The 22,463-nt window shown below is 33.7% G+C and overlaps 3 protein-coding genes and 2 pseudogenes across 3 annotated transcripts; all 5 read left to right on the forward strand.

Annotated features, from left to right (window-relative positions):
- The first annotated feature begins 1,338 nt into the window (after positions 1-1,338).
- Positions 1,339-2,758, forward strand: LOC143617552 (F-box/FBD/LRR-repeat protein At1g13570-like). The gene is made up of 4 exons (XM_077090076.1): positions 1,339-1,964; positions 2,002-2,145; positions 2,221-2,376; positions 2,453-2,758. The coding sequence occupies exons 1-4, from the start codon at positions 1,392-1,394 to the stop codon at positions 2,756-2,758; spliced, it is 1,179 nt and encodes a 392-aa protein (XP_076946191.1). The 5' UTR covers positions 1,339-1,391.
- Positions 2,759-4,771: 2,013 nt separating this feature from the next.
- LOC143617553 (F-box/FBD/LRR-repeat protein At1g13570-like) lies at positions 4,772-6,336 on the forward strand (annotated as a pseudogene).
- A 2,016-nt stretch (positions 6,337-8,352) lies between these two features.
- LOC143617551 (F-box/FBD/LRR-repeat protein At1g13570-like) lies at positions 8,353-10,104 on the forward strand (annotated as a pseudogene).
- Positions 10,105-12,933: 2,829 nt separating this feature from the next.
- Positions 12,934-14,517, forward strand: LOC143617549 (F-box/FBD/LRR-repeat protein At1g13570-like). Its single transcript, XM_077090074.1, has 4 exons — positions 12,934-13,707; positions 13,771-13,887; positions 13,957-14,106; positions 14,191-14,517. The coding sequence occupies exons 1-4, from the start codon at positions 13,087-13,089 to the stop codon at positions 14,488-14,490; spliced, it is 1,188 nt and encodes a 395-aa protein (XP_076946189.1). The 5' UTR covers positions 12,934-13,086; the 3' UTR covers positions 14,491-14,517.
- A 2,081-nt stretch (positions 14,518-16,598) lies between these two features.
- LOC143617550 (F-box/FBD/LRR-repeat protein At1g13570-like) lies at positions 16,599-18,633 on the forward strand. Its single transcript, XM_077090075.1, has 4 exons — positions 16,599-17,027; positions 17,112-17,228; positions 17,962-18,111; positions 18,186-18,633. Exons 1-4 carry the CDS (start codon positions 16,620-16,622, stop codon positions 18,486-18,488), a joined length of 978 nt encoding a protein of 325 aa, XP_076946190.1. The 5' UTR covers positions 16,599-16,619; the 3' UTR covers positions 18,489-18,633.
- The last annotated feature ends 3,830 nt before the right edge of the window (positions 18,634-22,463 follow it).

Consider the following 22,463-nt stretch of genomic DNA (forward strand, 5'->3'; position numbering starts at 1 on the left):
ATAACTTTGAGGGGGGCGGTGTAAGGGAGAGTTATAGGCCATAACTTTACCCATAACTCTTCCACTACACATGGTCTTAAGCTCAGAACAAATAACTTGTGGTGATCATAAAAATTCTTAAAGTGAAAATGGTATTATAAAAGTGAGTTAAAATTATTTGAATAACTTGTGGTGATCATCAATATTCAGCAATACACATAAAAATGTCATATGGTATACCAATCCTTTCATAAATACGAATTTTTCAATTTTAATATCTTCAAGTTTTTACTGTTTTTTCTATAATAAAACTTTTCACAACAAAATTCCCTGTATACTATATATATATATATATATATATATATATATATATATATATATATATTTCAAAAGTTTGTTATTAACATTTTCCAATTAGAAATATTGCGAGAAATTACGCTTGTATAGTTGTATGAGACTTTAAACTAGGGTATATATTTCTGGTGTTCATAAACTATATGAGATTATACGATTGGTTTGTAAAAAGCTCAAATAAAATCGAGCTTAAACGAACTCGAACCTATTTAAATTAATTAGAGTTCATTTAAAAAATTATATCTAGTCCGAAGATATTAATATACCTAAGTATTATTAGCCGTGTAAGGTTAAACAAACCAATTGCTTAAATACATATATTCAACATTACCAATAAATTAATTATATGTGTATTATATAATGTATAAACATATATAAATAAATAATAGGTTCAGCCGAAGTTACCCTTATATGGCCCTTCGTTTCCAATTCAAGCAGAAATATTTAATTCGATAATAATAATAATAATAATAATAATAATGTTCACTTCTTTCCAAGTTCCAAATTCCATTCTTATGACCATCCGTTTTCCTGTCCACCAGTCCAATCTCTCCATAGAATCAAGATTATAAAAGCTAGTTTAAAAGGTTATAAAACCTTCGGCTCAAGTATCACTCTCAAATTCTTTCATTCGTCCCTTCAAAACACCAGGTTTGCTGTTATCATTTCGTTTGCTTTCAAATGAATATCAAAATGTAACAATATGAAGTTATTGTTTTTAAATGTTTGATTTCTGAATTTCATGTTTGTGGTGGGTTCATGTATTGATAATGAGTTAATCTTGTGGTGTTTTTTCCATCCTAATTTGTGCACTTTGGTATTCAAAGACAAATTCGTGACTCGGATACAATTTTTATTGTTACTATTTATATATTTTATAGTTGTTTGTGTGTATGTTTTTAAGTAATATATTGTTTCTTAAAAGGATCCGATTACAATACAGAGAAAAGTAAGCGGACAACAAGCTTCGTCACCACCCTATTTTGAATGACAAAACCGTACTTAAAACAAGTAATTATTATTAATACTTTTTTTAACAACTTTACAGCCGTGTGAGTATGAAAACCCGAAAGAAGAATATTTGTTGCCAAAGTAGGGATATTAGCACCCTTCCTTCAAGTATAGCTGGAAGAATTTTGAGTCTTATGCCTATCCGAGATGCATTGAGAACGAGCATTTTGTCAAAGGAATGGCGGTATAGCTGGCGTAGCATGCCTAAACTTGTATTTACAGAAGTCATGGTTAGAGAACCTTCGAAATATAAGCTTGCTAATGCCAGTTTTCATGTTTTGATGCTACACAACGGTCCCACATTACTAGAGTTTGACTGTAAGATTGATCATTTTCATATGGAACCTGAGTTTACTCAGATAATGAGTTATCTTGCAAAGGGAAATACTGTGACCCACTTGTCTTTCCTTAATGTTAACAGTTTCTACAAGCTTCCCGTTTCTTTCTTTTCCTTGCAAGGATTAGAACGGATATATATCCAAAATTGCACGTTTGAACCACCACAACCATTTAACAGATTTAGTTATTTGAAGTGCATCTCATTTGTGTTTGTTGAGGTTTCTGCTAAAATGCTTCAAGGCTTCTTCTCCAATTGTCCGCTGCTTCATCGTATCAAATTGGTAAGCGTTTTCATATAATTATGTTATTATCCATAAGGGTATTTATTTTGTATTACAATACAGGTTGGATATCAAAAAAAACATTGACTTTGTAGCAGGAGGAAACAAATTTACGTTTGTTGATCTTTTTCAGTGTGTTCCTTTGATAAGGATTTTGGACATCTCAAAGTATCATATGAAGGTAGGTAATGAGTAGGTTAAAGATTGATGTTAAAATATTGTGTTTGCTAATCTTGGTTTTGTTATTTTGTTAAAGTACTTATGTGCAGGTGTCATGCTACATAAGCTTCCAACTTCACTAGACGATCTTGAATATCTTTGTTTGGATGTCTGCTTGATGGAACAAAACGAGATATCATATGCTCTTTGTATCATCAGGAGCTCCTCTGGGTTGGTGTTAATTAGTTTTACGGTAAATGGCAATATCTATATTTATGTTAGCGGCTCTTTATACTTGTATTGACATTTTTAACATGTTTTGTATTTAGATGTATGACAACGAGAAGCTGCCTGTACAGCCAACTCCCACCAATTTTTTCGATCCACAAAACCACTTAGATTTAGAATTGGATTGTCTTGAGATATTGGAGATTCGAAAGTTTAGCAATTCACCTCTTGAGATGGAATTTGTGAAACTCATGATGGCCAAGTCACCTGAGTTAGAGAAGGTGCGTATTGTGCTTGACTCCAATGTTTCTGTTGATGAAGAACTGAAGATTCTTAGAGATTTTGTACTACTCTCAAGTCCACGGGCATCACCTTCAGCGAAGTTAACCATTGTATGGTCCTTTTAAGTGATATTATATATGTATGTGCTTTAATGATTTTGTTTTGTGTTTTTTGCTATGTAACGATTCTGAATCTTTCATTTAAGATAAATCACTTAAATCATCTTGGTTTTGAATCATGAAGGCCTAAAAGGCATAGACATAGTTTTCCTGTATACTACTATAAATTATGCAAACACCAACTATTTACCTATAATCTCAACGTTGTTGCTGAATGATAAATCATTTTTTTTGTTATCAATTTCATCTTTTGAACTGGAACTTTTTATAGCCAGAGAACTTCTAGCTATTTGTTATGAGAAAAAAAACCCAAAAATCCTTTGTTGTGGTCAAAGATGAACGCTATTGTTATAAATACTTATGATTCTCTCAATTTAATACTCTCTCCGTATCATTATAAGTGTCCATATTTCTTTTTATGTTTGTCCCATTATAAATGTTTGCTTTTAAAATTTATTAATCAATTTCCAAATTTACCATTGAAAACACATAACTAACATTAATAAACAATATTGATGGACCCATTTTTCAAGGGTATTATTGTCATTTAGTAAGAAAAAAATAATAATTATTCAATCCACCTAAAACTTTGTGTTTTTCAAACCATGGCACTTGTAATGGGATGGGGGAGTACAAAGTTTTCGTTTTGATTTTAAGACTCCAGATTGGTCCTTGTGCCAACTGCACAACACCCAAAACATGCTCAAAATATAATGATGTCATCACTAGGACTCACCGGGAGGACCTTGAGGTTCATCCCTGAGGTTCCTTGTCATCAAACCAAGCCCTCTAAATCACCGCAATATCATCCTTCAAGATTTTCGGAGAATCTAATCGAGCTTTAAAATAATGGTCTCTAATTGCGTCACAATAGCATCTTCTCTATGGTTTAAGTGTGTCTAAATAATCTTTTATTCGAATTTCTGGCATTGGAACCTATGATAGGAACCAAAAAAATCAGACGACCTTAATTCAATAAAAACAATATGATAAGAGGCCCTATTCGCAATGGGCTATTCTCCAAATACCAATATAATTGAATAATTTTGGCAACTTAGGCAATATTTTAAATAAACAAGTATCTAGCTTTATTTATGCTATAAAGGTCATCAGGAGTTTTAACCATAAAATGACTCTTGAATTTGACTCCCCTAATATCAACCCTTGACTTTGACTGCTCGTGATTTTGACTCCTTGTTGGATGCTTATCACATACATTAGTGGCTAATGTTAAAACAATACATTATTGGCGAAACTAGTTACAAAATACAAGTACACAACATATAAAATACTAACATAAAAATTATTGGCAACAAACCATAAATATGAATCCACATTCGTATTTAACATCTCATATATATGTCTTCAATAGGAGCAAAAATTGGGTAAGTTTAGAATGGGCTGTGGTCAAATAAGTTACCTACTTTAAATCGTAGCAAAAATTCAAATTCACAACATACGAACTACAATAGCTATAAATTCACTCTCAAGATTATAACACAACTAATTATATATAACTATAAACAATAATATACATAATTGCATTGTGCCAACTCTCGAGCACTGTTATCATGATCATCATGTACCCAATAAAAAAAACCCTTGTTTATAGTCAGGCCATTTTTGTAAGTGTCCACTTTTACTAGTTGCACATATCACCCGAAATTAGGCATTTGTAAATGGCCTAGGGCTTCCTATAAGACCATTATTTGTGGAGGGGATTCGTCGCCCCTCCACGTCACCACCACATAAGAAACGGGGCTTAGAAGCCCCACTCCATAAAGCTCCATTGAGGTTTAAAGCCCCATTACCGCTTCATTATATATGTGTGTGTGTGTGTGTGTTTGTGGGAGAGGTAGAAAGGTAAAAGCACATGGCCAGCCACACCTCCCTATGTTGTCCGTCTTCACGAAACCAAAGAAGAACCAAAGAACACCCAAGGTAATTAAACTACTATACTTTCTGTTGATTTGATTTAAGGACTCTTTGATTGGTAGTTTACAACAATATTTTAAGCACTTAGGCATGATTTTATAGACTTTGCATGTCATTTCTTAATCAACTATATGTTGTAGGATGGAACCCAAATGTTTACATCCGGATAGAATCAGCAATCTGCCTTCAAGCCTAGTACAAACTATCCTCACTCTAATGCCAATACGAGATGTGTTTAGAACCACCATTCTGTCTCGGAACTGGAGGCGCCGTTGCGTAAACTTACCGAAACTTGAGTTTGATGACAGGATGCTGCAAGGATCAAACAAATAGCCAATTAACTTGGAAGTGTAAATTTATGCATGCTATCTATACTGTGTTGTTACTACACCATGGTCCAGTGTTAGAATTCTCTCTTTGTGTCTCTCAACTACCAAGCTGTTGTGAGATTGACCAGATAATACTACATCTTTCAAAGGATGCTACTGTTGAGAAGTTTAATCTTAGCATTTCGTCGGGTTATTCGGCTCAAAAGTTACCCAATTCTATCTTCTTGCTGAAGAGATTAACACATATAACCCTCAAGAACTGTGTTGTTGAGCTTCAACCAACCATTTTTAGATTTGAAAGGCTAACAAGCTTATGCTTTCATAATGTCCGCATCACCAGCAAAATGCTCGTATCGTTGATAAGCTGTTGCCCTATGATCAAGAGCTTTACGTTGGTAAGATACTAAGATTAACAATGTTAACACGTGCTAATCAAAAAATTGTACTTATCGTATAACTTTTTGCAGATTGGAGAGGAAAATCATTTTATGGGAAGTGAGTATTCTGAACTTGTTATGCTATTCAAGTTTCTGCCTTTGATTGAGGATTTGGAAATGAATTGTTGTCCGGTTAAGGTAGGAGATAGCATAATTTCTGACTAAGTTTTATGCAATAGATCCAAATAGTATTATTCTTGCTGATCGATCTTAGTTTTTTGGTTAAAGTGTTTTGCTTCAGGTGTGATCCCACAGAGCCTTCCGAACATGCTAGACCATCTCAAAGTTGTTACATTACATGGACTCTCATTTGAGAAAGCAAATGAGCTACGTTTTGTTCTTCTTTTGGTTACAAGCTCACCAAATATGAAGAAATTAAAAATGGAGGTAAAACTTTACAATATATCCGATTTTGTGTCCTTTCTATTTTCTAGAATGACACATCAGGGAAAATTGCTTTGATCCGAACTCAATATGGTCAGAATCTGTTTTGATCGTTTACTGGACTCTACCGTCTGTTTTGTAGGTCTTAAATAATTATGATATTCTCGTGTTTTTATTTTCTCTAAGCAATTTGTTTTCTATAGATGAACTACAATCCGGCTGAAGCAATATCACAAACCGCCATGAACCTTTTTGACTTGCAAGACTATTCGTATGTAAAGTTGGATCTTCTCCATGAATTGGAGATTACAAAATTCAGCAACACAAAGCCTGGAATGGACTTTTTGAAGCTTATTTTGGCGAAGTCATCTATGCTAAAGAAAGTAAGAGTTTGATTCACAGCCAAATATCTGTTAACGATGAAGTAAAGATGCTAAAAGACTTGCTATGTAATCGATGTGCATCTGCTGGAGCAGAAATCAAGTTTGGGCGATCCTAACTTTGGATTCATCAGGTTGGAACATGTTATGTTTGTTTGATGTAGTTTGGGTTGTTTGCTTTTCGTGTTAAAACTTAATGTTTTTGCTGTATGTTGTTTTGAACTCAGTTTATATAATCTATAAACTGAGTTTTTTTTTTTTGAAGTGGTGTTTTTTATAACTTAGGTTGTTACTTTTCATTTTTAAACTTATTGTGTTTGCAGCATCATAGCATGTGTCTTGATCAACAATGTAACAACCCCATTTTTAGGGCCATTTTTTTTTACTTTCTTATTTAATTAATAATTTTCATATCTAAATAGTTAAGACTCGAATTAGAAAGTTATAGTGTGACATAAGATCCGATACATGTATTGAGAATACATAAGTGTGCTAGAACCATTGGGAATGGAACAATTATAGATCATTTGACTTGACCTAATCCACCAAAATGTATTATTTAACTTAGAAATCTGATTATTCAATCTATACCTAATGAATATATATATATATAAGCGTTTACTGATCAACAATTTATATCTAGCACCGGCAAAACATCAGGGGGTAAATATATATGTATACCTATATATGTATTGTGAAACTCATCATGGCCAAGTCACATGTTCTAAAGTGGGTACTAATTGAGCTTGATGCCAATGTTTCTGTTGATGAAGAACTAAAGATACTTAGAGACATGCTGCTACTACTCTCGTGTCCACGACCATCACCGTCTGCAAAGTTATTTGTTGAACGCTCAAAACATGCTTATTTTCTTGATTCTAGATAGTTTTCTTGGTTAGGATTAAGGATAATTGCCATCGGATAGTGCTTTTGAGGACTATTATGCATGTGATGTGATGATTGCGTTTTGTGTTTATTACTCATGAAGGCCTAAAAGGCGGCAGACATATTTTCCTTGTTTACATATGATCTCACAGTTGTTGCTAACTGATAGTGCATATGTTTCTATTGATTCGGGTGGTTTGTCAATTCCATATATATCCTGTTGTTGCTAAGTTATAATGCATTTGGTCCTATCGGTTCGGGTGGTTTGTCAATTTCATTTCCTAGCAAAAACACGAAAAAAAACCGGAGGAACCAGTCAAATATCCGACTATACCTGGAACAGGTTCCTACCCGGACCCGGTTTGATTTTGTTAACCATACTCGGAACCTGTTCCTACCCGGTTTCAGGTTTAAAAAATACCCTATTTGTGCACTTCTAGATATGTGAATGGGAGTTACATGGTTATGGACTTATGGTTTTGAGAAATGTTTGGTTATTTGGAATTATCAAATTGTGTTTTTGTTTAGTAAAATTTCAATTTATTGTTAGTAGACGGGTTAGAAACATGGGGAACTATCCCAAGAAAAATAAAAATTATAACCTTTATTCGTTGTAATTGTTTAAATTTATAAAATATTTACTAATCTCCTTTACAAAAACTAAAATTATATCCCTTATCATCATTTAATTTAACTCAAAACAGAAAAATAGTCTCTCGTCATACAATTAACCAACATTTTTTTTCAAAAGTACATACCCCTAACCATCTATTTATATTAAAATAAACCATTCTAATCATACTCAAACCCTTAACTTTCTTGACTAGATAATTCTAAACATTCAAACTATTAACGAAATCATAATTAAATAAACTCTTTCGAATGGCCCCTTCATCTTTCACTTTCTTCCAAATAAACCACCCATTAACTTTCTTGAAGACTCGTTTAAGGATTAACTTTCAATACAAACAATATTTCAATTCATATAAAATTCCTAAAAACTATTTAAAATTCACAAATTTTATTAATTTGTTTTTAATGATTTATAATTAAAATTTAAATTGACATGACCAAATGAGCTTTTTATTATTTATTTTAAATAAACATTGGGCTAAGGCAGTCTTGTATGTGGGCCGGAGCAAATCATCAAGTGGAATTAATATTCAAACTGCAAAGTAAAATACTTATGTTATCACTTATCACCGACTCTCAGCCCTAGTTTTAACTTTTAAAGTTAGACCTTGGAGGTACAATTTTACTGTTATCATATATCGTTTTGTATCTTCACTGTTTAGAAAAGAAAGTCTTGTATATGTATTGATCTATAATTATTGAATACATATATTTTTATAGATTACTTTTGGATTATATATATTTTTTTTGGTATGTTGTATTCTACTTTACAGCCTTTTGGAGTAGGTAAAAAGATGAACACTCAATGCACAAGTGTTGATATAATCAGCACACTCCCTCTGCATATAATCGAAGTTATTCTGATTTGTATGCCAATCCAAGATGCATTGAGAACGAGCATCTTGTCAAAGACGTGGCAACATTGTTGGCGGAGCATGCCCAAACTTGTATTTACGGACGATATGGTCAAGTTACCATCAGAGTCTGGTTCCAAGCGGTTAAAGGATAATACGCTTCTCAGTGCCATTATCCATGTTTCATTATTACACAACGGTCCTATTACACTAGAGTTCAACTGTTCGATTGATTATCTTCATATGGATTTTGAGTTTGCTCAGATACTAAGTTATCTTGCAATGGAAAATAAGGTGAAAGACCTTATCTTTATTAATGATAATAAGAGATTATACAAGCTTCCCGTTTCTTTCTTTTCTTTGGAAGGATTGGAACTTATAGATCTCCAAAACTGTACTTTTGAACTACCGTTGACATTTAATGGATTTCGTCGGCTGGAAAGCGTGAGTTTTTGGAATGTTGAAGTTTCTGCTCAAATGCTTAAACGGTTCTTGTCCAAGTGCCCGCTGCTTTTCTATATCGAGTTGGTAAGCAACCGTTTATGAAGTTCCCTCAGTTAATGATTCATGTTATTATATATAAAGATATTATAATGCAGACTGGACAGCCAGAATCTGACTTTGCAGCAGGAGGAAACAAGTTGACATTTGTTGATCTTTTACACTGTGTGCCTTTGATTGAGTCTATTGATATTTCAAAGTATTATATGAAGGTTGGTTATGTTATTTAGGTTAAGGATTAATTACATCTAACGTGATAATATTAGTTTTGCTAATTTTAATTTCCATCTTCTATTCAAGTACTTGTGTGTAGATGGCATGCCACATAAGCTTCCAACTTCACTAGACAAGCTTGACGAACTGTATTTAGATGTGTGCTTGATGGAACAAAACGAGATTTCTTCTGCCCTTTGTATCATCAGGAGCTCTCCTGTGTTGGTGAAAATTTATTTTTCGGTAAATTGTTTTATTGTTGTTGTTATTATTATTATTATTATCATTATGAATTATGCTAGTGGTTCCTTATACTTTTATTGACTTTTTTAACATGTTCTTTAATTAGATGTGTGATAGGAAGTTGCATGTTCGACAAACTCCCACCAACTTTTTTGATCCGAAAAACCACCCAGATTTGAAGTTGGATCATCTTGAGATATTAGAGATAGATGCGTTTAGCAACTTACCTCTTGAGATGGAATTTGTGAAACTCATCATGGCTAAGTCACCCGTGCTAAAGAAAGTACGTATTGAGCTTGATGCCAATGTTTCTGTTGATGAAGAACTGAAGGTACTTACAGACATGATGCTACTACTCTCATTCCCACGGGCTTCACCTTCTGCAAAGTTAACCATTGAACGCCCGGAAACTGATTCAGATGATGATTAGGGACTGTCATTGTATATTGCTTACAAGGGCTATTGTGTGTGTGTGTGTGTTTTGATGATTTCGTTTCATGTTTATGAAAAATCTGTTCATGCTTGGTTACAAGTCTAGGCTTTCATTTAAAGGTAAATCACTAAGGTGTTGTTTGTTTTTTAAGACAAAAATTGTATGCAATCTGATTTCATCTGATTTAATATCTGCAACTGAAGATGTGGTCTGAAGGTATGCAATCTGAAAATATAATACTGTTTGTTTTATAAACTGGATATCGTCCAACTCGTAAGCCACTTCATTAGTTCATTTTGTAACTAATTTCCAATAAATAATATTTTAATGTATGATCTTTCTTTTTGGAGACGTGTATGGTGATACATAAAAGTAAAAATATTACTCCATAATTCATGTAAACCGATAATTAATGAAACCGAACACTTTCAACTAACAATGTTCTTTAAGATCGATTATGTTAATTAAATCAACTACATGTGTTGTATACAATGCACCCTTGTTAGGCTATGTGTTGTGGACGTTAAACCCCACATCGCCAAAATCAAGTCATCTAATTATGGGAGTTACTCCAAAACGAGTTGCTTAAAGTTGTGGGGCCAAAATTGAAGGCGGTATCCCATTAACGCGTTAAAGGAGATCCTTGAATTTTCATTAGGGGTGTTCATGGTTTGATTTAAGACGGAAACCATTCATACCCATTAACGATTTGGTTTCACGGTTGGTTTTTAACTTTTTCCTGGTCGGTTAGTTTGAACAAACTAAAATTGTAATGAATGGTTTGGCTTACAGATTGTTGGGAAAACTGGTTTGACTGCACCATTTGATATAGGCAATTGAATTTTTGAACTTTTATTCATTAAATAAAATTCTCATGATTGTATGGATACACTCATCACGACAACTGTTAGGTGAGGTTTTGGACTTGTGGTTACACATATACTCATACTAAGCATGGTGATACAAAAACTAAAATAGTATAACTAACTCATGTAAAACGATAATGAATGAAACCAAAAACAATTTCAAGTACTAACAATGTTCCTCCAGATTGATTTGTGTTAATTGAACCAACTATATTTGTTGTATACAATGCACAATTAATACACATATGATGATGTGTCATCCTATCTATGGGGTAATATACGCATATCACTGTTGATCAGTGACGGATCCAGGAATTATTTTCTTAGGGGCGACATTGTAACTTAACACTAATTTTAAGGGGGGCGATCGAGATTTTCACATACAAATAACACTAAAAAAATTTAAGGTGGGTGCCCGCCCCCTTACCCATAACATAGGTCTGCCAATGGCATTGATGGTGTGTCATCATTTGTGACAGTGTGAACGTCTCCCCTATATTTTTGTGGCACGTGTAGCACCTAGCTACGTATATGTATTACGTGTTAGGAGGCGTATGGATTAATCTTAGTATTTATATGGTAGATGGTGGTGTGTATGTTTACATCCCATAGTATCTATCTTGCATACTCTTCTTTCTACGCCAACTTTCGCGAAATTAGTTATTGGACAACAAAAGGCCAAAAATTGCTTTCGAAGGTTGTTATTTTGTCAATGTTGGCTAATTTCCATGGTTAGATTTAAGGATCGAAAGTAATTTTAATTGTTTTCAGAAAGTGTATACGAATTGCTCCGCTTATGTGATTTTTTGTCTTTTCACGAAAGCAAATTCAAACCACATCTTTATATATATAAACAAAACCTTCTTATTTTCTCTCAAGTCACCAGATTATTTTATTTGTAAAATGTGGTTTCTCATGCACTTGACCCAAATTCACTGTTATGGGTCTCACCAAACCAAGGCAGCCATTAAACGAGTTATAACATCTCATTATATTAAAACTTAATTTAACCAAATATTTGATATTGAAATTCTATAAAATAGAGATTTTAAAAAAAAATATTATTTATAATTATGAAACAACTTTATAGTAAAAACGAATAAGCAGTTATGAGTTTCATCAAACCCAGATAATTTTTAAACATGTTATAGTATCTTATTTATTTGTGAAACTCTTTCATCATCAAACCCTAAATATATGATTTCCTTACAATAAATAAAATTAAAATACAAAAAATATATAAATAATAGAAACGTAAAATGTAAAAACAAACCCCGTAATCAAACCCTAATTTAATTTCTCAATATGGATTTAGTTACACGATTCTTTTTCTTTTAAGTTTAATTTAAATGAAAAGTTTCACAAAATAATATCCAAATTATAACAGAGGAACATAAACGAATAAATATAAAAATTAAATAGATATTTTATTCAACGTTTCATTAAAAAATGAACACAACCCAACATTAATTAATCAAAATAGGTTCAAGTTTATTATTAACTTCTTACAATAAATAAACTAAAATCCAAAAAAATACTTCACAATATTAAAAACGAAAAATTTAAACAATCCCCCGGACATAAAAACTAGTATTACTATATTAGCGAGACCTCATTGCTTGCTTAGACTATTCACCATACGTGCATCGGACCGCCCCTTTACAAGTTATTTAAAATTAATAGCATATGCCATGTTTAGAAGTTATTTAAAACATATAATCGTTTCACAATTAAAGTATCCCAAATTGACAGATTCATATGTTTCACGATTAAAACATATGACCCATAAAATAAAAACAAAAAAAAAAAAAAAAAAAGGTCGGTCCGCTTTATTCCTCATTGCTTGCTTTATTCTTTTCAACTCTGGCCTAAACCCTAGACTAGAGGTACGAAATTCATATTCAGTTTTTCATTAGAAAATAATGTATGAACATCAATTCAGTTCAAGTATTTCCATTGCTTGCTCTAAATCTGATTTGTGAGCAGGTAAAAAAAGATTTTTGAGGCACAGTGTTTACAAATTTTTATGCTAACCTAGGGATGGGATCGGCATGGTACCGTGCTAATACCGAATTCCTAGAAAAGTTGGTACCGGATACCGTAGCGAATCTATCGCTATTGGTACCAAACGCCCATCCCTAACAGCTTTGGCCATCAAAAGTGTTAATATTATCAAGTAAGAAAATTAGGATTTAAACTATTTGATTTTCGATTTGCATTATACCTTGCAGCAGTATCATTATGGAGTATGAAGACCCAACAAGCGATGAAACCCAATGCCTAGATTTGGATATTATCAGCACCCTTCCTGTAAACATAATTGAAAGTATTTTAAGTATTATGCCAATCCGAGATGCACTAAGAACGAGCGTTTTGTCAAAGAAATGGCGATATTGTTGGCGGAGCGTGCCCAAAATAGAATTTACGGACACTACGGTTAATCTAAATTCATCTAATTCTGGTGGCAAACAGTTGGAGAAGTATAAGCTTGTCACTGCCATCTTCCATGTTTTGTTATTACACATAGGTCCCGAAATTCTGGAGTTCAATTGGTCGGTTGCTTATCTTGATATGGATTCCGTGTTAGCCCAGATAATAAGTTATCTTGCAAGGGGAAATAAATTGAAACAACTCATCTTCGTTAATCAGGATGATGATGATAGCTTCTACAAGCTTCCCGTTTCTTTCTTTTCGTTGCAAGGACTAGAAGTTATATATCTTCTAAATTGTACTTTTGAACCACCATTGGATTTGAACAGATTTAGTCGGCTGAAAAGAATGACTCTTGGGAATGTTGAGGTTTCTGCTCAAATGCTTCAGCGGTTCCTTTCCAAGTGCCGGCTGCTTGAGCATATCAGTTTGGTACGCAATCATTTATAAAGTTCCTTTAACTAATGATGATATTATAAAGGAATTTAAATGTAGATTGGAGCTCCAGAAAGTGTTGACTTTGTAGCAGAAGGAGACAAGTTTACAATTGTTGATCTTTTACAATGTGTGCCATTGATTCAGTCACTGGTTATCACAGATTATTATATGATGGTAATATTTTGTTAATATTAATGGAAGAATATGGTGTTTGCTAATTTTGACCTTCGTATACGTTTAAAGCACTTGTGTGCAGGTGACATGCCACATAAGCTTCTAATTTCACTAGCACATCTCAAATATTTGTCTTTGGATGTGTGCATGATCAAACAAATTTCTTCTGTCCTTTGTATTATTCGGAGCTCCCCGGTGTTGGAGAGATGTGAGTTTCAGGTATCTAGTTTTATTATTATTATTTTAATAATGTCTGTGGTTCTTTATACTTTTATTGGCGGTTATAACATGCTCTCTAATTAGATAGATGATCTTGAGAAGTTGCCTGTTAAACAAGATTCCATCAACTTTCTTGATCCCGAACACCACTCAGAATTTAACTTTGATCATCTTAAGATCATGGACATACGATTGATTAGTAGTAACTTAGCTCGTGTGATGAAATTTGTGAAACTCATCATGGCCAAGTCACCTGTGCTAAAGAAATTACAAATTGATCTTGGCGGGGCTTATGTTGATGAAGACGTGAAGATGCTTAGAGAAATGCTACTATCATTTCCTCGAGCATCACCTTCTTCTAAATTAATCGTCAAACGCCTATAATCTTGTTTATGAAGTATGTTATTTTGATGAAGCTAGTTAGTTACATTGGTTAGGATCAAGGGTTGTCATTACATAATACTTTGATGGACTATTTTCTATGTGTTATGATGATTTCGTCTTGTGTTATTAACGAAATATCAGTTTATGCTTTGTAACAAGTCATAAGCTTTCATTTAAGCGGATCATCTTGGTTTTGAACCTAAGGTGGTCCATTATTTAGCTACAAAAGTTGTAAATTGTATACCAAATTCTTTTAAATAGAAACATGTGGTAATGTGGTATTTATTACATTCATGGTTATCATTTCCTTTCTTATCCCATGGAAAAAAAAAACTTAAGAATACTGAATTACTTGTAAATGTTTAGATAATCTTTGGTAAAAATTTCTTGACCGTTTGCATAATTTTATGCAATAGAAATAGATGAATTTGTCAATGTTAGCTTTTAGCTAATCGAAATCATAAAGAAAGAAAGAACATAGGGAAGATTCATCAAATTCATGCCTACTCAATTCATTAGACGATATCGTTTAATACAAACAGAATAACGACTAACTAGCTATCTATCTAACTTGGCATAACTAGTCCTCACATTTACATTTATTACAAAAAAAAAGTAGCAAAACTATATAATGGTAACTTGTCACTTAAGGTTCTTATAGTTTCAATTGTAACATTAGCATTTACCAATGAGAATGTAATTGAGCTTTTCGAAGTACAGAAACACTTAGAAAAGAGAAATTTCTAATGTGTGTCCCTATAACTATAACGTGGGTGCACAATAAGCCCCTAAAAGTCAAAATGATACACTTGAGTCTCTGTGGTTTATAAGCACGTAAAATTAAGTCACTTCGCCCAACAGCCCTCCAATGGAATCCTGAAATGACTTTTATCACGTTCTTTTTATGTACTTGTAGTTTTGAAACATTCAGTTTGCCTCCCTCCATCTTCATCACCTTCATCTCCACCTTCACCATCTCCACCGTTACCAACTTTAAAAAATTGAAATTTAATTAGATTTGGGCTGTGATGTCTATAGTGATTTAGGTATCAAGATTCAATTTATATAATAGTATGAACCAAGATATCAATTCTTCTTGTCAACATCAGGCTTTCAAAGAAGTGGTAGTTGATATTTTTTTAACCACTATTTCAATTTAATTGCAAAAAATCAAATTGATTTCAAAAAACAATCATCGTTTAAATTATTTCTTTCATTTCGGGGATTTTTAATTTTTGGGTTCTTGGAATGGGAAGGTTTCCTCTTGTGGGGAATGGTTGCCAGAGTGGAAATGGTTTAGAACGTCACTACTACTACCGGAGTCATGGCAGCAGCTGATTGGGTTGTTTATGTGATTCAATTTAGGTTAGCAGGGGAAGTGAGTTCTTGATTCTAGAGCAGGATCGGCTCAATGACTTTGTAGGCCTAAAATGAAATGAGATTTTGTGACCCTTTGAGGAGAATCGTGAATTAAAAAAACAAAACAAAAAAAAACATGCTTATTATAGATCTCAAACTCATGACCTAGAGCTTAGCAACAACCAAGTTACCACCAAACCAATAGATAATTTTGAGTTTAGTTTCCCCATTATGATATATCTATGTATAAAGTTTTTCATTTATATATATATGTATTTAGAAGCCTCATGGTCTTAAAGCCCTTGCTTGGTTTCATTGCCCCATGAGTTGGCTCTGGGTTAGAGTTTGCATTTGAGTTGAAGGTATGTTGAGGATCGAACACGAAGAGAAGAGAAATGATGTTTTTTTATTTTGAAAATTGAGGGATTCTAATCAGATTTGGGAATACATAATAGATTTTGTTATAATATGTTTTGAAATGATGAGGATGAATCTAGTCTCATTTAAGTCAAGATGCAGGTTTGATTTGGAGATCAGATTTGGGATAATGTGAAGGTAGGTGGTTATGGACTAGTGATGGTAGGATTTTTCCTAGAAATAGAGAGAATGGTGATTGTGGCCGATGGCGGGGAACGTCGGAGGTGGAGGTGATGGTGGTGGTGGAGATGAAGGAGGTAATGACGGTGGTGTTGGAGTTGGAGGTAGCGGGACTCAAACCGAATATTTCATAATATTACCATCAAGTTCCCAAACTTGTATTTACAAACGATATGGTCACATTACCATCAAGTTCTGGTTGCATACAGTCGAAGTGTAAGCTGGCCAAAGCCATCTTCCATGTTTTGTTATTACACAAGGGTCCGCAAAATCTCAGGTTTCGGGTTGGTGCTCTTCATATGGAATCTGAGTTTGCCCAGATGATAAGTTATCTTGCAATAGGAAATACGGTGAAAGAACTGAGTTTCATTAATGATAATCGTTCCTACAAGCTTCCGTTTTCTTTCTTTTCGTTGCAAGGACTAGAATATGTAGCTCTTCAAAACTGTACTTTTGAACCACCATTGACATTTAGCAAATTTAGTTGTTTGAGGTTCTTGTTGTTTTTGGATGTTGACGTTTCTGCGCAAATGCTTCACCGTTTCCTCTCTAATTGCCCGCTACTCGAGAAACTATATTTGGTAGGTCCATATAACAAACAATTTAGTTATAAACTCATAAAGCTTCTTCAATCAATGCTTTATTATAGAGGTATGTTAATGCAGGTTAAATATCAAGAAGGCATTGACTTTGTAGCAGGAGAAAACATATTCACATTTGTTGATCTTTTCCGATGTATGCCTTCGATTCGGTTATTGCAGATCTCAAACCATTATATAAAGGTAGTTAATGCTTACTGTTTAGGCCTGTAAACGAACCGAATGTTCGTTGAACTGTTCGTGAACCGTTTGGTGGGAAGTTCGTTTATTTAATAAATGAACGTACATGAACAAAAAAATTGTGTTCGTTTAACTAAGCGAAGAACATGAACACATGTTCTGTTCGTTCATTTATGTTCATGAACGTTCGTTTATGTCTGTTTATTTATGTTCATTTATGTATTAATAGAAAATAATTAAATATAATCTGGACGTGTAATCCATTTAAAGGTTTTATATTTGTTAATTTGTGTTCATTTAAATGTTTTCATTTATGTTCATTTATCTTTGTTCAGTTATGTTCGTTTAGATTTTAAACAAACAAACATAAACGGACACAAATGTTCATTTTTTAAATAAACGTACATGAACATAAATATTTGTTTGATTAAGTGTTCGTGTTCGTTCGATTCAGTTACAAGCTTTCATTATTTACATTATTAAAAAAATATATTGGTCTCAATCTCTAGTCTCTACCAATTTTATTTGTGTTCATTTGCATTCGTGATCCGTTCGTGAACACATTCATTTCCTTAATTAACGTTCACGAACATAAAATCTCGTTCGGTCTTCGTGAACACATTATTTCCTTAACAAACGAACATCAACAAGGCCTTGTTCGTGTTCGTTTGGTTTATTTAAAGCCCTAAAGAATGATGTGTTAGCTAATGTAGGATTTGTTTGTTATATGTTGAAGTACTTGTCCGCAGGTGGTATGCCACATAAGTTTCCAACTTCCCTAGTTCATCTCAAAGATCTGTCATTGCATGTGACGGAACAAAACGAGATATCTTCTGCCCTTTGTATTATCAGGAGCTCCCCTGAGTTGGCGCAAATTAGATTTCTGGTAAATAGTTACATTATTATTTACGTTAGCGGATCTTTATACTTTTATTGACGTTTAACATGTTTTGTTATTAGATGTATCGTGATGAGAAGTTGCCTGTTCAGCAAACCCCCGTCAAATTTCTTGATCCAGAAAACCACCCAGAGTTGAAGTTGGATTATCTTGAGATATTGGAGATAAAAAAGTTTAGCAACTCACCTCTTGAGATGGAAGTTGTGAAACTCATCATGGCCAAATCACCTGAGCTAGAGAATGTGGAGATTGAGCTTGATTCCAATATTTCTGTCGGCGAAGAACTGAAGATTCTTAGAGATTTCGTACTACTCTCATTTCCACGGGCATCAGCTTCTGCAAAGTTAACCATTGTACGCCCCTAGAACCTCTGATTTTGACGATGCTTGTTAAAATTGCGTATTGTCCTCTATAGTGCTTCTAGGAACTATTATTTATTTGCTTTGATGACTTCGTTTTGTGTTTATGAAAAATGCGTCTATGCTATGTAACAAGTCTGAATTTTTCGTTTTAAGAAAAATTACTTGGCTTTGAGTCACGAGGGCCTAAAAGGTGGTAGGCATAACTTTCATTTTTACTGCTATAAATTATGCCAACACCAACTATTTACCTACATTAATAAATATCACCCATAAACAATGGTAGAGTCAAATAAAAAGTTTTGTACTCTGTATAAGAAAATAATCAATTACAAAAAGATGTAAAGAAACCAAACTTGGATTTGCAGGATATAAAATTGGTTGATTAATGAATCGTTGTTTAGTGTGTTTACTCGTTTTAATTTTATCCGCTATATTAAATGGCGGTATAGCTGGCAGGGCGTGCCCAAACTTGTATTTAAAACGATATGTTCGGATTAAATATGTCCATGAGAGTTCCACAAAAGGCTCATGGTTTGCTCCATGGGTTTAAATATTTGTATTTAGTTTGTGAAGCATTTCACATCCGTTGTACCCTCTTTTACTTTTCAACTCTGGTCTAAACCCGAAAAGAGAGGTACCTAATACATTAAATCCATATTATAAACATCAATTCATTTCAAGTATTTGATAAATATATAATTGATGAGTAAATTTTTGTTCTTTTTCAAATCCCCATTTTTCCATTGTTTGCTCTAAATCTTATTTGAGAAAGTTATTTTTGACCCATCAAGTGTAATTGTAAAAGTAAAAGAATACATTTTTAATTGAATTGTGTAATTACAACCGAGTCATATAGGAAACAAATTATAAACCCTAGGCAAATTGTAATGGATTGAAGCCATTACAAGATATAATATTTTTCCCACATCAGTTGTATGGGTAATTGATGCGAGGTTTATAGGTCAAATAGATAGCCTCACCCATTATAAACCCTAGGCAAATTGTAATGGATTGAAGCCATTACAAGATATAAGATTTTTCCCACATCAGTTGTATGGGTAATTGATGCGGGGTTTATAGGTCAAATAGATAGCCTCACCCATTAGACTAGTCTTTCGGGTTGTATAGGTTCCTATGGCTAAACAAAATCTGACAATAATTGTTAGGTCCCGATTGATTTATGTTTTGTTGGGCTTTTGTATTAGATGGGTTTTGTAATATGTTTTGTTTACTTGTTTATGTTTATCTTTAATTGCACTGTGCCCGAGTCCATAAACAATGTTATTGCCCTGTTGGGCCCACCCAAGTGGCCCATTATGTAACTTGACCTAGATATAGAGTATAAATACACACTAATACTCCATATCCTAGCCAACCTTTTGGAAATAAATTTCTATCTTCTCTGCCTATTCCCCCCCCCCCTCTAAAAGTGTGTGTTTTGTGATTTTCTTGATTCGAAAGATCCGAGTAGTCTTGGTGATTTCCGCTCACCAAGTCTACGGATAGATCCGAGATTATTTGTTAGATCCATATCGAGACCTACAATAATTTATGTTTACGCGTTAGACATAACAAGTAAGAATTTAGGTTTTAGGTAGCGTATTTACATTGTTTTGATTTTGTTTTGCATTCTAATTGAGAGTATTCTAAGTCTTTTGCCACTACGAGATGCACTGAGAACGAGCGTTTTGTCAAAGAAATGGCAGTATGGTTTGTGGAGCATGTCTAAACTTTTATTTACAAATGATATGTTTAAAATACCGTTTGATTGCAGACATGGGTTGATAATATATAAGTTTGTCAAAAAAATGGCAGTATCATTGGCGGAGCATGCCTAAACTTTTATTAACAAACGATACGGTTGAAGTACCATTTTGTTACGGGCATGAGTCGATAAAATATACGTTTGTCAATGCCATCTTCCATGATTTGATGCTACACTATGGTCCGACAGCAGTATAGTTCAATGGACATGTTTGTGAACCTTAAATGGATCTAAAGCATAACCATATAATAAGTTATCTTGCTATGAGAAGGGAAGTGAAAGAAGTGACTTTTGTTGTTAATTATAACTTCACAAGTTACCAATTTCTTTGTTTTCAAAGGTTAGAATTAATATTCTTCAAATTGAACTTCAACCACCATTGCATTTAGAAGATTTAAGGTTCTGGAGTTAAAGTTAGCCGGAAGAAATCAAAGAATCCTACAAGATCCGTTCGTTCTTTTTTCTCTGTCAGGAGCATATCAATTTCCTAAGGTCCGTATAACCAACCAGTTAACTATAAAACTCCTTTAGTCTATGGTTTTTTTTTTGTAATACGACATGGATATCTAGTAAGCATTGACTTTGAAGCAGTTGAAAGCAGGTTTACATTTGTTGATCTTTTACAATATGTGCCTTTGACTCAGACTTGGGAGATCTCAAAGTATTATATGAAGTTAGACATATATATTACGGTTAAAGGTTGATTACGTTTATGTAAGAATATTTTGAGAGAAAATTCCAATTTGCCTCCCTGGGTTATATCGTCAGGAGATGGAATAACCACTAAAAAAGATTTTGCGCATGTTGCACGTCTGTGTTTCTCGGGCGGGTTTTTTTGACTCCTACCATCAGTTGACCAAGCGTTGACTGTTAATGGTGAAGGGTAAAGTTGTCATTGTACATTATAATAATAAATTAATAATAGATAATAATAATATAAAATAATAATTATGAGTAGATTTGATGAAGCTTCATCATCATCAACCTCATCACCCTCCCGTCCACCCTCCCCGTCGCACCTCCGCCACCGCACCTCCGCCCTCTCATTGCACCTCCACCACCGCCGCACCTCCACCCTCCCGTCGCACCTTCACTCTCCCCGTCGCACCTCCATGATGATAATGAAGATAGAGAGATGATGATGATGATGATAATGATGAAGATAGAGAACTGATTTGATCAGGGATGCTTTCACAGAGTCAGAACCCATTAAAGTGGGGTTGTAAAAACTTGTTTTTGGATGGATTGAGAGTGAGATTTTGATGGTTTTTGATCGGAAGACTGAATCTGAGATGGGTTTTGAATGGATTGTTTAAAGGAGGCGTGATGTAGAAGAATTATGTCCCTAAAAGGGAAGAAGACTTTGGGGGGTTTTTGTTTATTTGTTTATGGGTTGGATTGAAGCGTTTACTAGTCTATATGAAAAAATTTATGGGTTGGATTGAAGCGTTTACTGGTTTCATATGTTTTGTTGTGTGATTGTTGGATTTATTGGGTGTTAATCTTTTTTTCATTTTGATTTGGTTTCAGTATTGAAAATTAGGAAAATATTAATCTAGTGTTTGGTGATCTGTAATTTCTTTGGGTCGTGCTTTTCATTTTTATGTTTTAGGATAATCTTTTTGCAGATTTGGATCAATTAGTATGTTTTATGCAGCTGTAATTTATATACTTTGGTATATGGAGATGATGATGAGGAAGTGGTGAATATATATTTCATATTGTATATGTTTAACAAACATTAGTTCAGTTCAAATGGTAGGTTTTGTTTGTTGTTAAACCAGAGGTCGGGGGTTCGAACCCCGGCCACTACATAATTTTGAAATATTAGTTTTAGAATTAATTATAGGCTTAGGGGTAAAATGGTCATTTCAACCTTTTTTGGTTAGTCAACTAACGGTCAACTGACGGGAAGGGCTCAGACTGACCCGCCCAAATTTCACATACGTGCAACATGCGCAAATTCGTTTTCAGTGGTTATTCCATATCCCGCCGATATATTCCAGGGAGGCAAATTGGAATTTTCTCATATTTTGATGACTTGCTTATTCAGTCAAAAGTATTTGTGTGCAAGTGGCATGCCATAGTGCCACGTAAGCTTCCAACTTCACGAGTCTATCTCAAAGGTCTGTCTTTGAACTTGTGTTTGATGGAACAAAACGATATTTCTTTTTCCCTTTGTATGATTAGGAGCTCCCTTATGTTGGAGGGAA

This window comes from Bidens hawaiensis, unplaced genomic scaffold (assembly GCF_021521415.1).
Source record: "Bidens hawaiensis isolate Kalapana, Puna unplaced genomic scaffold, B.hawaiensis_p1.1 tig00055374_1, whole genome shotgun sequence".
NCBI classification, from domain to species: Eukaryota; Viridiplantae; Streptophyta; class Magnoliopsida; order Asterales; family Asteraceae; genus Bidens; species Bidens hawaiensis.

Bases quoted from the DNA above. Each gene is read 5' to 3' on its own strand.
- LOC143617552 (XM_077090076.1), top strand. From the start codon at position 1,392: ATGAAAACCCGAAAGAAGAATATTTGTTGCCAAAGTAGGGATATTAGC. The intron at 1,965-2,001 runs GTAAGCGTTTTC...ATTATCCATAAG, and splicing joins TGCTTCATCGTATCAAATTG to GGTATTTATTTTGTATTACA. The intron at 2,146-2,220 runs GTAGGTAATGAG...ATTTTGTTAAAG, and splicing joins TCTCAAAGTATCATATGAAG to TACTTATGTGCAGGTGTCAT.
- LOC143617549 (XM_077090074.1), top strand. From the start codon at position 13,087: ATGGAGTATGAAGACCCAACAAGCGATGAAACCCAATGCCTAGATTTG. The intron at 13,708-13,770 runs GTACGCAATCAT...ATTTAAATGTAG, and splicing joins TGCTTGAGCATATCAGTTTG to ATTGGAGCTCCAGAAAGTGT. The intron at 14,107-14,190 runs GTATCTAGTTTT...CTCTCTAATTAG, and splicing joins TGGAGAGATGTGAGTTTCAG to ATAGATGATCTTGAGAAGTT.
- LOC143617550 (XM_077090075.1), top strand. From the start codon at position 16,620: ATGGTCACATTACCATCAAGTTCTGGTTGCATACAGTCGAAGTGTAAG. The intron at 17,028-17,111 runs GTAGGTCCATAT...ATGTTAATGCAG, and splicing joins TACTCGAGAAACTATATTTG to GTTAAATATCAAGAAGGCAT. The intron at 17,229-17,961 runs GTAGTTAATGCT...TATATGTTGAAG, and splicing joins TCTCAAACCATTATATAAAG to TACTTGTCCGCAGGTGGTAT.